This window comes from Caretta caretta, chromosome 20 (assembly GCF_965140235.1).
Source record: "Caretta caretta isolate rCarCar2 chromosome 20, rCarCar1.hap1, whole genome shotgun sequence".
Lineage (NCBI taxonomy): Eukaryota > Metazoa > Chordata > Testudines > Cheloniidae > Caretta > Caretta caretta.
The window spans coordinates 18,473,454-18,487,085 of record NC_134225.1 but is presented as its reverse complement, the minus strand read 5'-3'; the positions used below and the strand labels follow the sequence as shown (position 1 = coordinate 18,487,085).

The following is a 13,632-nucleotide window of genomic DNA, read 5'->3' as shown; positions in this document are numbered from 1 at the left end:
TGTGGTGAGGACAGAGCATTGCTGGCATGAGCTCCTAGCATAGACTCACTTTGCCTGCAGAGCTGCCCTGTTACCAGGATAGATTGCTCTGGTCAAGGGTGGGGCAGGCTTCACTGTAGCAGCACCGTGCACAGCCCTGCTGCAGCCAGACTGGGAGCCCTTTTGCCAGTATAGCAACCCCTAACTTACCTTGCACTTTCCAGCAGTAGCTCTTGAAGCACTTTACAAAGGAGTTTGGGATCATTATCCCCATTGCACTGATGGGAAAACTGAGGCACGGAGCAGGGACGTGACTTGCCCAAGGTCACCCAGCAAGCCAATGGTTGAGCTGGGACCAGCACCTAGCCTGGTGATCCACTCACTAGACCTCACGGCCAGCCATATCCACACGACTAGTGCTTTGGTGATATAGCAGTAGGGGGAAAGGGCTGCTAGTATGAACGTGATCTAATCAGTCCAGCTTGTTGCTTAGATCAAGCCTAAGGGTCCTGATCCTTCGGGCAAGCTGCAGCCCAGAAGCACCTGCTCTTCTTTCTGCCCCGGGGTGCAGACACTCACTGGGGAAAAAAAAACAAGCAAACCTCCAAACTAGCCACAGCTGAGTTTTCTATAAAATAAACTTTGTTTTATTGTGTAAATTAAAAAAACAAAACAAATAAACCCGCCAAGCCCTAGACTCCATTAGTTATATCCAAAAATAAAAAAATAAGCAGCTTTTATTGTGATAAATACATATCACCTCTCCCCATAAACCGGGCTCCGTACACCTTAGACACAGAGAAACAGCCAGGCTGGCAGGTAGCCACTGACCTGGACATAGAACAGAGACCCCGTAGCCCCACCCCCAGGCTACTAAGCACCATTAACTCTTTAGTTTAGCACCTGCTTAACCTCACAAGACAAGGGGAGGCTGCCTCTGATGAGATGCCCCCAACCAGGGCAAAAGCAGGGAATCTAGAAACAGGAGTGGCTATTCTGACTGCGGTGTAGCACTTATGAGCCCCTGCCCATGGATGAGGCCCGAGAGGGCGACAACGCTGCTCAGGGTGGCTTGGGAGGATTCGATTTCCAGGGATAAATGTCAGCAAACATGAATTACACCAGCCACACAAACCCACAAAAAAATAGCTTTGGTACAGGTCAGTTATCAGTGACGACCGGCCACAGCTGAAACGCGCTGCTTGAGAACTCCTGAGTTTGATTTAAGGCAGTTTCCTGTGTAGAGTTTGACATAGGGTGTTGGCCATTTGTGTTTTAAAGCTTGTTCACCGTTAACTTTTCGAATCTCAACATCTACTGTAATTAGCATCTGACCCCCCCCCTTGTCTGATCCCCCTCCATAATTTCCCACAACTGTAAGAGTCTTTTTTTAAAAACTCAAACAAGCATTATCTATTGAAATTAAAATCGAATGCTGCCAAGCTTAGTTAGATGCACTGAAGGGGGAGTCCTGAATAAACTCCTCTGGATCGGGAGATAGTGGCAGGATGATGGGGGAGGGTATTTATGAGAGAAACAGAGCTGCCCTCCCCTCATATGCCATTCCTGTTCTAAGCCAAACTAAGCAGAGAACAGACAGCTGGGCTGGTGGGGTGGTTCAGAAGAGCCCCATAAACTTTAAAGGGTTTGGTGGATCCAGATCTGACATTTGCAGCTAGTTATCCAGCCAGCAACTGGAGCAGAATACCAGCTTCTAAACTCCCTTCCAGTTTTTTGTTTGTTTGTTTTTGTTTTTTGAGTGGGGGGAAGAAAAGAGAAACACATTCTGATGGAGATATGAGTTTGCAGAGGGTCTGGGGATACCCCTTCCCCCACAAAGCAATTATACCCGCCAGCAAGAGAGAGAAAGGACTTTCAATCATGGTGACAGTCACTATAAATTGCCCCCTCCATCCCCCCCATGGAGGGGGAGAGAGAAAGCAGGCATCGTTAATTAACAAGGAGGGGAAGACAGCAAGAAGGGGTGACAGATGAGATGGGCTTCCTTATGAAGCCAACAGCCATCGCTCCAAGCTGAGTTTGAAGCTGGGTGTGTGCTAAAGAAAAACAAAACAATTTCCCCTAAACAATTCTCCCCCTCCCCACCAGCAAGTGCAACATTGCTGTGCCTGTGAGTACAAAACAGCCCAGCAGGGGGCGATAGAACAGGCATGAAACTCTTTAGACACCCTCCTATGCATCCTTCCCATGGGACCACCAACCCCTTGGCTCCTGGCATCCAGGGTATAATTAAAAGTGCTTTAATGAGGTTGGGGGGAGAGAGAAGAACCCTTTGGATTATTAGAGGGTGGGGCAGCTGTATATTGCCCCCCATGTGGTTCAAATGACACCTAATCTCTTCCACCAGGGATGGAGAGGGTGTCCATTGGGGGCTCACCACCAGGGGGCAATGAGTGTGCACAAGGCAGAGGCAGACAGTGTGTTGGGTTGGGGGGAAGATGTGGTGAGATACTCCCACCCCCAGGAGGAAGTGGGGGTGCACAGCAGGGTTCCATGGGGTAGGTAAGGGAAGTGGGGCACATGAAGGGGCACAGGTGGAAAGAGGCACCATGGGATAGGAAATGGGGGAGGTCACAAGTGGAAATACAGGCTAGAAAGGGGCTGCCATGTGGGTCAATAGCTCCCTAGGCCTGCCCTCCACCCATCAGCTTAGAGACCCCCCAATCTAGGGCTGAGATCCAGTCCTTAAAGTGTCCTTTGAGCAGGGGGCATCCCTCCCGCCATGCCATCGCCAGGACCTCGCCCGTTCTGGGTTGCCAGCACAGCTCACTCCAGGAACTTGTGTGTATCTTCATCTAGCCGGTGCTGGGGATGCATGGCAGGCTCGTTGAGGGGCTGGCAGTGAGCCGGCCCGCACTGGCACGAGTGGATCACCATGACGCTGTGCGTGAAGGAGGCCCCATTGGGGCAGTGGAAGGGCACAGCCAGGGTGCGGGTGCGCAGGGGCACGCAGCAGCGCCCGTCCAGGCACGAGCCGCAGTAGCTGGGCTGGTACTTGCGGAGGCTCTTGCAGCCGGCATAGGCATAATGCACTGGCTCTTGCGCCTTCTGGGTCCGGAGACACTTCCTGCCCTTCTGCGGGGGGGAGGGAAACACCCCAGTTAGATGCAGCTGGAGGGGGAAGGGAGAATGTGGCGGGAGTAGGAGCTGCCTGCATGTCAGACAGCTATAAGGGCCCCAATATCTACAGCTGCAGTGTGGCATGAGTTTGCCAGGTCTCAGCCAAGAGGGGGATGGGGGGACTCAGTTGGATGCACCCAGAGTGGAATGAGTATGCTAGGCCTCAGCTGTGTCTGGGGAGGGGATATGAGGAGGGACTCCTAGGAATGGGTGCACTGGGGCTCAGCACAGTTTGCCTGTGGCAGGACAGACACTCCCAGCACTGGCTGGGATCCAACCCATCACTCAAAGGCTGGGCTAAGTCTCCAGCTCCCTAGCGGGGAAACCTGGACTTCAATGGAGCCATTTATACCAGCAGAGGGTCTAGACCCTCATGACCCTGACCTGCATCCCCCAACCCCCAGAAGCCAGCCCAGTGTGACCCTGCATCAGCCCCTTAGCTCTACACCAGACCTGCCCCCGCCTTTAGTGCTGTGTTGGGCCCTGGATACAGCCTCCATGTGGCGATGGGGCTTTAGCAACCCTTTTGATCTCCAGTTGACAAATGGATAAACTGAGGGGGGAAGGATCTTCCCCAGCTGTTCAATATCTCCATAAATGATCTGGAGGATGGTGTGGATTGCACTCAGCAAATTTGCAGATGATACTAAACTGGGAGGAGTGGTAGATACGCTGGAGGGCAGGGATAGGATACAGAGGGACCTAGACAAATTGGAGGATTGGGCCAAAAGAAATCTGATGAGGTTCAATAAGGATAAGTGCAGGGTCCTGCACTTAGGACAGAGGAATCCAATGCACCGCTACAGACTAGGGACCGAATGGCTAGGCAGCAGATCTGCGGAAAAGGACCTAGGGGTTACAGTGGACGAGAAGCTGGATATGAGTCAGCAGTGTGCCCTTGTTGCCAAGAAGGCCAATGGCATTTTGGGATGTATAAGTAGGGGCATTGCCAGCAGACTGAGGGACATGATTGTTCCCCTCTATTTGAGATTGAGGAGGCCTCATCTGGAGTAGTGTGTTCAGTTTTGGGCCCCACACTACAAGAAGGATGTGGAAAAATTGGAGAGAGTCCAGCAAAGGGCAACAAAAATGATTAGGGGTCTGGAACACATGACTTATGAGGAGAGGCTGAGGGAACTGGGATTGTTTAGTCTGCAGAAGAGAAGAATGAGGGGGGATTTGATAGCTGCTTTCAACTACCTGAAAGGGGGTTCCAGAGAGGATGGCTCTAGACTGTTCTCAGTGGTAGAAGAGGATAGGACAAGGAGTAATGGTCTCAAGTTGCAGTGGGGGAGGTTTAGGTTGGATATTAGGAAAAACTTTTTCACTAGGAGGGTGGTGAAACACTGGAATGCGTTACCTAGGGAGGTGGTAGAATCTCCTTCCTTAGAAGTTTAAGGTCAGGCTTGACAAAGCCCTGGCTGGGATGATTTGATTGGGGATTGGTCCTGCTTTGAGCAGGGGGTTGGACTAGATGACCTCCTGAGGTCCCTTCCAACCCTGATATTCTATGATTCAAGGTCACAGTGAGCCAGTGGCAGCACCAGGGAGAGAACTCAAGAGTCCTCCCCTACCAGCTCTGCTCTAACCACTAGATGCCACTCCCCTGGAGCAGGAGATACCCCCCCCCCCCAAGAGTCCTGATTCCTAGCCCCTCTTGAAACACCCCCACCCCACTGGAGTCCTTTGCTAGGATAGCAAGCTCCTTGTTCCAATACCACTTCTAGGGGCTGTCCCCACCTCCCTTGGCAAGGTCAAGGGCCTCCCAGCCTATCCCCCCACTGGTAGGGATCCCAGCCCCACCTTCAGCTTGGTGAAGTCAGGCTGGCTGCAGGGTCGGATCTGACACAGCCGCATCTCCTTGGCCAGCTTGCACTGGCGGTTGTTGGTGACCCGGGTGGAGACACCCAGGCCACAGGTCTTGGAGCAGGGAGACCAGTCCGTAGTCTGGGTTAGGCATTTCCTCAGCACCGACTGGGCCTTGAACAGAGGTGCCCAGGCTGGAGAAGGAGACAGGGAGCCCAGTTAATACACAGGCTCACCAGCAGGGGGTGCTTGCCATCAAGCCAGGACCTGGGAATTTCAGGTTGCCCTTCAGTCACACGCTCCCGCACCAAAGCCAGGCCTAGAAGCTGGCATGAGCTGCAAGGTATATAGGGCAACCGACTAAAGCTGCCGTCTCTGTCCTGCCCCATTCCCAACTCTGGAGCTGGTCCTAGAAGGGGAGAATGGAAGTGCAGGTGCTCATGACCCCTTCACAGCAGACCCTAAGTCCTGCACTGCCCCAGGGACTCTGCCTACCCAGCACCCCTGGATTCAGGGGCTGGTTACTCAGCTTCCTCTGCTGCCCTCTTGAACTTGCGGAGGGGAATTCAGCTGATGGCCGTTGGGCCACCTCTTGAGGGGTGGCCAAGCCAGGATTTGCAACCGGGGGTGCAACAGGTCACTGGTGGGGCACCCAGCAGCAGCTCCTGCCCATGGGGCTGGGTTCAGCTCCCTGTGTTGCAGCCTGGCACATGGGGTCACAGTGCCATGCAGGTTTGGCCCCGCTGGCCCTTGGGGATGATGGTGGGGTGCCACCTGACCCTGTGCACCACATCACAACACCAGGAGCAGGGAGCCAGGCCCAGCCCTGGGGACAGGCACTGTTGCTGCCAGACAAGCGCACTCTCCAGCCCCACGGGAAAATTGGGGGCAGGTGCCCCCTCCTGTCAATTGCATAATCCACTTGAAAAGGCACCACACTTATCCCTAGAGGCTGCCATGCCCTGCTCCCCACACCCTCCTACTAACTTTGCCACTGCTTCCCAGCAGCTGTGAACCGAGCCCTTTGGGTGCCATTGACCACAGCACCTGCCATTCCCGGGCACTCAAACAGCCAATGTGGATTTCCAACTCTTGGGGCAGGGACGAGCCTCCAGCCTTATGTTCCTACTGCAGCCAGCAGGGTCCCAGTCTAAATGAAGTATGCACGGAAGCATCCACCCAACCTATGCAATGTGGGGAAACTGGAGGCAAAGATACCTTCCAGTCCAGCCACAGATGTGCATTTAGAGCCGCCTAGAGGCTGCTCTAATTTACGCTCTGCCCCTCTGTGGTCCCTGGGGAGCAGAGACTAGCCGCAGCACAACAGGCTCTGGCTGTGCCCTGATCCATTCCCTAGTGTGAGAGCAGAGCCCTTCTGCCAGTTGAGGAAGTTCCCTGCTGGTTGGGGGAGGGAGGAGAGATTTTCTCCCAGGCTAAATGACAGGAGGAGCTGGAGAGCATTAGCCTGGGGAGGTGGGTGAAGCACCATTCCTAGTCACCCTACCAGGACGGGTACATCAGACTTGAGCTTGTTGCTAGCTGGTGATAGCACCCTACAAATCAGGGGTTATCCCACAACACCCACCACTTCTTGTCCAGCCCTGGCATCTCATCCTGGGCTCCTTGGTGGGTGGGCACCCCCTCCCCAGCCCTTTATCTGGTGCCCACCCCTCATGCACTCACCTGGCAGGTTCTTCCAGTGCCCATCCTTGCCCACGTAGACAAGCTCGTTGCTGTTGGTCTCCCTGCCCTCAAAGGAGGCCTCCCCAAACCTCTTGGCCCCCTTGCCGCACACAAGCTTCTTGCAGCACTGGCCGGGCACCTTGAGCAGCTGTGGGTCAGGGCAGCTGAGGGAGGCCAGGGGCATCTCCAGGGGGCACAGGGGCAGGCAGCCGACAGCACCGTCAATGCAGCTGCACTGGTGCTTGCAGCTGGGCTGGAAGTTCTCACCGTTCTGGTAGATCCGCCCGTTGTACTGGCATGTCCGGCCTTCCTGTTTGGCTGGGGACACAGCAGGGCCCCCAAGAGGCTCGTTAGTCAGCTGCCCAAGAGGGGCACCCACTCCCTAGTGGATCCCTCCACCTCTTTCATGTCAAGATAGCAAAATGTCCTAGGAACCCACTGCTGGTCTGCCCAGCTCTTAACTCCCCCACCCCTCCAAAGCCACATGCTGGCTTGGCATTGTGGCCCCAGAGCAGCAAGGGTCTCCAGGTACTTTGCTGCTCAGAAGCATTGCACTGTGGGAGAGGGGCAGAACCATGGCAGTGGCTAGACAACTTGCAGCATCAGTTGCTCCACACGGACTGGGGGTCAGCAGCACCCTGGTGCAGCTATAGCATGGTGCTTGGGCATCCATGCCCTTACCTCCTGGCACAGGCCTATGCCCAGCTGGGGATTGTTGTGCAGGCATCAGATTTGATTAGAGGAGACTTGGGGCATCTTGCACTGGGGACTAGAGAGGACTTGGGGGGGGACAAGCCTGTTAAGGGGGGGCACAGCATGGTTCAGGATTGGACCATTCCCATCAGAGGTCCATGGCTGGAGCCCCCTCCTGTGGCAGGGGTCCTTTAAGCGTGGTGACTAGGGTGCCCCCCAAAATAAGGAAGGAACCTCACCTCTAAGGGAATTCACAGCCCATCGCCAGAGCATTCCAGGCCCTGGAGAGGCCAATGGGAGCTGCTGATGCTGAGTGACCTTGCAGGATGAAGGACATGGATGGATCTTGGGGGGGAGGGAGGGTGTGTGGGGCAGGGGAGTACAGGTGCTTCATCCTTAGACCACACCATTGGGCCAGACCCAAGTGTTGGAGCAGGGACTGAGGCTGCTGCTCCCCTTAAGGGCCCAGGAGCAAGAGATTTTAGAGAGGAGCCCCAGCTTTAAATAGCTCTGGAAAACAGGATGTGGGCCGGGATCACAAGGGCCAGGAATGGATCGTGTTGCAACAGCAGGGGAAAAGAAAAAAAAAAGACCCTCATGCTGGATTCAGGCTCCCTTGCCCGCCAGGAGCGGGGGAAAAATTACCTCCCCCACCCCCACAGGAGAAAAGGGTGAGGGGGGGCAGATTTCCAAGGATGGAGGGGCAAATGTACAATCCCTGCAGGAATGTGGCTGGCTCTGGATCCCTGGCCCGGCTTTTCACTCTCCTGGACACATTCCTGAGCCCTGAGCTCACAGGCTCCAGCTTTCCCACCACCACCCCTCTGGACCTGGGCCCGAGCCCATCCACACTGGGGCAGGGGGGCACAGGTCAGCGACGCTCTCCCACCCCAAGCCAGCAGGGGGGACGCCTTGCTCTTCGGTCTCCCCATGCTTGAACAGGCTGCTGAATGAACTTCTCTTTCTGGGCTCTGTGCCATGCCCCCTGCCCTGCCCTCCAGATGTACATGGGGGTTGAATCCAAGAGAAGCACATGTGTATCACCAGTTTCCCATATGACTGGTCCCCACTCCTAAGCCAGCCATCCCCCATCCTCTGTCACTCCAGGGTATTAATGACACACACGTGATCAAGGGAGACAGTCTCCCCAGGGCAGTCAGCTCCAGCATGGCAGGGGAGATGGGTTTTCAAGACACCCTGAGCCGGGTTGCCTTCTCAGCCAGTGAGAGCTCAAAGGGAGACCCCTGTCCCCCCCATTTACACCATCCTGGACTCCTGTGGGGCAGGCACTCACCCATCCCACTGCCCCATGGGGCTGGCATGAACCCCCCCGCTTGGAATAGAGCCTGGGAAGTTGGTGCTGGGGCGGGTGGGGTGTGGGTCAGTCAATCACAGGGGCTGGTAGAGCACCAGTGACAGGCCCCCTCCACTGTCCTGGGCTCCTCTCCCCACCTGCCTGGAACCTTCCACCCCCAGACACCTCCTCCAGCCCTGCCATGGCCCTGTGTCTTGCCCCCTGACCAGCCCCCCACCCCTGCAGCCTAGAACAACTCCCCCCAAGAGGGAATGAGCATTAGATCCCCACTGGGGGCAGGGGGGGTTTCTGGCTGTCCCCAGAGCTCCCTTAATGGGGGGCAGGAGGCAGCACAGTCCTTCCACTAGCTCTCGGTATAGAGATGCCACCTCCCCAGGCAGCTGGGCCCTCTCCCCACCTGCCCTGTGCAGTGCATCAGCTGGGCACGGTTACTGAAGGACCTACAGTAACACCACTTTGCTCTTTGACAGGGAGGCTCCAGGAGACACCCTAGGCCCTGTCATTACCCCTGGGATGGGCATTCCACCAGTTCAGACAGGTGGACACCTCCTCCATGCCAATGTGGTACCCGATTAACACCTTTCCTAGGCGAGGGCAGGGGCTAGATCTGTTGGACTGTGGGGGAGGAGGGGAAAAGAGTTCATTGTCCCCTACATTAAAAAAAGATCCTCTTATTTAGCTCAAGAACCAGAGGGAGGGGGGTGTTGCCAGCAGGGTCTGTATGTGGGGGTTCATCTCACTCTTTTGGGGTGGGGGGATTGTCACAAGCAGAGTTTATATTGGGATGGGGGTATTTGCCCCCCCATCCTCCCTGATGACCTGGAATCAGGGTACCCCCCCAGAGATGTAGACAGAAAGTAAATGAGGATGTGCCCCCCACCCCACACACCCTGTGCCAGTCCCAGCACCCTGCTTACCCCGACAGATGCCCTTGCTGGCCAACGGGTCCGCTCCAAAGTTGCATTCCAGCCCCCTGTGGGGGTCACACAGCCAGTGTTTGCTGCAGTCGTCGTTCAGCTGCCTGGCACAGATTTTGCAGCACCCGCAGCCATCAAGCACCATGCTGACCCCAGGAGCACAATGGGGTGGGCTGGGGGGGCAAAGACACTGCAGAGGGCAACGACACGCCACCTACAGGCAAAGAAAGCCCTTGGATGAGGGATAATATTTTGGCAAGACCTAGAAAAAAAGGAGTCCCAGCTGGTTTTGAATAGACACCATGTTAGTGGTGGGGAAGAGGGACAGAACAACAACATTTTTGTAGGTCCTACAAAAAGGTTTTGGAGGTTTTAAACAGACAAGCCCTGCTGAGTCCAAACATTCCCCTCCCCCCAAAAAGCTGGGCAAGCACTTCAAAGAGGGACTATTTTGGGATGGATGAGCCAGGCCTCTTTTTATGGGAGGTGGCACTAAAATAGTTTCCTAGGTGCAGCTGCATTTCTCAGAGGATCTGCATTCCCCCCACACACTAAACCTCAACAATAAAAATCCAGCCAGGATCAAAGTCACCACCATCGAGACAGAGACGAGATAAGGGATGTAGGGAAGTAATTTAGAAGGAAAAAAACCAAACACCTCAGGATCAAATTCTGCTCTCAGGCTAGCACAGATCCCACTGGAGTGACTCCTGATCTTGTTTACACTAGTTTAAATCTAGAGCAGCAGCACAGGAAGTGACTCCAGGTTTACACCAAAGCAAGTGAGCTCAGAAGGCCGGATCTTCAGCTAACCTAAACCAGTGTCACGCCCACTGATGGAGAGGAGCATCGAGGAGAAAAATCCCCAGATTCAGGAACCTAAAGTTAAGCACCTCAAAGAAAAAACACGTCAGTAGCCAGGTTTGCAGAACACCCAGCGCTGCGTGAAGTCCAGGCGAGGAAAGGCCAGATCAGGTCTCAACAGGACCCAGCTCCTTAGCTGGGATCCCTCAGAAGTTGCCCCAGATGGAAACCGGCTCCCTAGACAGCGGCGCAGACTTTAGACGCCCCCAAAGCGAGCCCCTCGGCCGGTGAGAGTCAGCCTCGAGTCAACGGGAGCGACGGACTTACACCAGCTGAGGATCCGCCCGCCCATCCCCAGGAGGAGCCGGAAGATCCCCCCTCACCAGCGCAAGGCACAGCAGGAAAACAAAGCTGAGCAGAGACGCTTGTTCCATCGCGGACTTCAACGGGCCAGAGGAAAGGACGCCTCGAGGGCTCAGCGGATCCGAGCAGCCCGGCAGCCCGAGCTCCGCCGCCGCCGCCGCTCAGCAAACCCCGCCGAAGCGCCGAGCACGTGCATCACCCAGCCACCCCGAACAGCATCTGCGCCGGCTCCTTTCGGCTCCCTATTTATACCGCCACCTCCAGCGCCCCGCCCACCGGCCTTGGCCGGCCAATAGCAAGGGTGGCGGCCTTCCAGACATTCCAAGGGGGAAGGGGCGGGGCCTGCGGCGGTGGGCGGGGCCGCATGAATGGAGTCATTCAGAAGACGAGAGGCGCTGCGAGGTGGCAGGGCCGCGCGTGGGCAGCGGCGCGTTCCAGCGGGGAGCAGCGCCTGGCCTCGCCTCCTTTGCGCCGCAGACATGCCAGGGCGAGGGGCAGCGCCGGCCGCAACCATCCCTGCAATGCACGAAAGCCGCCTCCACGCCGCGGGCGGCCGGCAGACGGAGCGGAAGGGAAATAAACAGCGGCTCATCAGCACTGGGTTCTGCGGGCCCATAGGGTTATTCGTCGCGGTTAGGGCCCAAAGGGGCTGCCAGACCATTGACTCTGACCAGCACCCCGGAAAGCAGGCCCCGCCCCCAAGGCTCTCGCCAGAGGTGCCCCCAGGATTTTCGGCTAAGGAGGTTACTTACCCGCCCCCCCTAAGGTCGAGTGACCGCACAGAGAAAAGCACCAGTCGATTCCCCGCCCGCTCCCTAGAGCTAGGGCGACCTGGTGCATGAGGTCCTACGCCACTCAAATCTGGCCCAGCTGACCACTGTCATGCCATGCCTCCCTTGGGGGCTTCACCCCCCCCCCCCGGCTCTGAAGAATGGGGGCACTGCACCAGCACTCAAAGTCCCCCCTGTTGAAATCTGAAGCAATGCTCCTGCTCAGCTCTCCGGGTGTAAATCTGGAAGCCCGAACCGTTAGTCTGGATCCACCAGACAAAGAACTGGGAGCAATAAGGTTATTCCCAATTTACACAAGGGGAGAGGAGAATCAGACCCCCTGGAGTTATTCCAGATTTACAGTGGAGTGAATGAAAGGGAAATCAGAATCCATGGAGTTACTCCAGATACACTGGCGCAGGAGGAAAATCCGCTCCAGTGGGGTCACTCTGGACTCACACCAGGGTGAGCAAGGAGAGGCGAGGCTCTACAAACAAAAGGGACTGTTTCTCCTCCCGCTGGATTAGAGTCTGCTCTGAGCTATGCTGGTGTGGATCTGGAGTAACTCCATCAGTGTTTTGGGAGTTCCTCAAGATTTACATCCGTCTAACTGAGAGAAGAATCCATCCCACTTCCTCACTGGGTTGCAAATCAGGAGCAGCTCCAGTGAAATCAAGGGGCCCCATTCTCATCTCACTTACTCCAGATTAACACTTGACAAACCCCAGCAGAGTGGCTCCTGATTGACACCAGGTGTGAATGAGAGGACAGTCATCCCCAGTGCAATCACACCAAGGATCATCTAGCGGGTATTAGGTCTGTACTCAGAGGTCCAGATGCAAAGGGCCACATGGGGTAAATGGCCCTTGCTCCATTGGAATCAATGGGCCAGATCCCCATTCAGTGGAGTGACACTAATTTGCACCAACTGAGGATCTGGCCCAGTAATTTTTGGAGGGGGAGGTTCTTACTGCCAGGGTTGGCCAGTTCTACCCCACTCCTAGGCTAGGAGACTTAATCAGCTGCTGCCTGGCTCATTCCAAAGGTAGCTAAATAACTCTCTGTTCCTCCCAGCTAGATAAGTCCCCTGTGTATAAAGGCAGCATCCAGAGAGGGCAATAACCTACAGCAGGGATTTCCTGCTGTGCCAACTTCATAGCTGTGATCTGCCGGTGACACGATTTATAGCTTGACATTCCTGGCTGTTATTTCCTGCAGCGGCTTCTTTGGTTAGCAGGGGCTGGGCTGGGTTTTCACCTTGATTTGTTTTTCACCCTGACTGGGCGGGAGGAAGAGGAGACATTGCTAATACCCCAGCCAGCCCCAGGGACAGGCGCCAGTGTGGCTCGGACTGGGACCAGGTGCTAGCTGGCTGGCAGACCCTGCGCTAGCTGTGAAGGGACCTGACATTGGGGGTCTCTGGGCTCCCATTGGAAACCAGACCCCCAAGCTGCAGATAGGGGTTTGCAAGCCCTGTATACTGGGGCCCTTACTGGGGTTAAGGTAGCTTTAAACCCCCCATAATTGGGGCCCTGCCTCTCAGTGCCTCCCCATATGGCACATATGTCCCTATCACACGTGCCCACTGTTCTGCCTGAAATCTCACACACATTGTCTCAGCTGCTGTACCTTCTGTCAGCCGCTAGATGCCACTGAGGAGCCAGGACTCTCCCTCCCTGCCCCAGCCTTGTATACCTGCCCAGTGAGGTTTAGCTCTATGCACACGCCCCCAGGGAGTATTAGCACCTGCAAATTCATTGAAGACATGCCGATGAGCTCAGGGGATCATTTGCATAAAATATCACATGTGGAGCTGCACAAAACTTGGCAGCTGTGCATAAGTTAGAGCCGCCTTGTGGCGGCTCTAACTCATGCTCTTCCTCCTATGGCTCCTGGGGCTCAGAGATCAGCCACAGCTCAGTGTGCTCTGGCCATCCCTCCGATCCACCCCATTCCTGTGCTGGGAGCAGGGTGGGTGCAGAGTCCCTATGCCAGCCAGGAAGGACCCTCTGCAGGAGGGAGGTTCGCACCCACTTTACGCTGCCAGAGTGGCCCCTTGGGTCTAGCCACTTTGGCGATAGCCGGCAGGTTCCCGGCCTGTGTTGCTGAGGGTGACAAGAGTTGCTTCCCAGTGAGTGTGGCAGCAGCTGATTTGGTTCTA

General features: G+C 55.8%; 1 protein-coding gene across 1 annotated transcript; it reads right to left on the bottom strand.

Moving 5' to 3' along the window:
• Positions 1 to 599: 599 nt before the first annotated feature.
• LOC125627829 (CCN family member 1) lies at positions 600 to 10,902 on the bottom strand. Its single transcript, XM_048832378.2, has 5 exons — positions 10,722 to 10,902; positions 9,535 to 9,748; positions 6,610 to 6,927; positions 4,924 to 5,120; positions 600 to 3,075 (listed from the first exon to the last, which is right to left on the bottom strand). The coding sequence occupies exons 1-5, from the start codon at positions 10,770 to 10,772 to the stop codon at positions 2,767 to 2,769; spliced, it is 1,089 nt and encodes a 362-aa protein (XP_048688335.2). The 5' UTR covers positions 10,773 to 10,902; the 3' UTR covers positions 600 to 2,766.
• Positions 10,903 to 13,632: the final 2,730 nt, after the last annotated feature.

Bases quoted from the DNA above. Each gene is read 5' to 3' on its own strand.
- LOC125627829 (XM_048832378.2), bottom strand. From the start codon at position 10,772: ATGGAACAAGCGTCTCTGCTCAGCTTTGTTTTCCTGCTGTGCCTTGCG. The intron at 9,749-10,721 runs GTGAGGGGGGAT...CTTTGCCTGTAG, and splicing joins TCCTGCTGTGCCTTGCGCTG to GTGGCGTGTCGTTGCCCTCT. The intron at 3,076-4,923 runs GTGGGGCTGGGA...TCCCCCCCGCAG, and splicing joins CTGACTTCACCAAGCTGAAG to AAGGGCAGGAAGTGTCTCCG.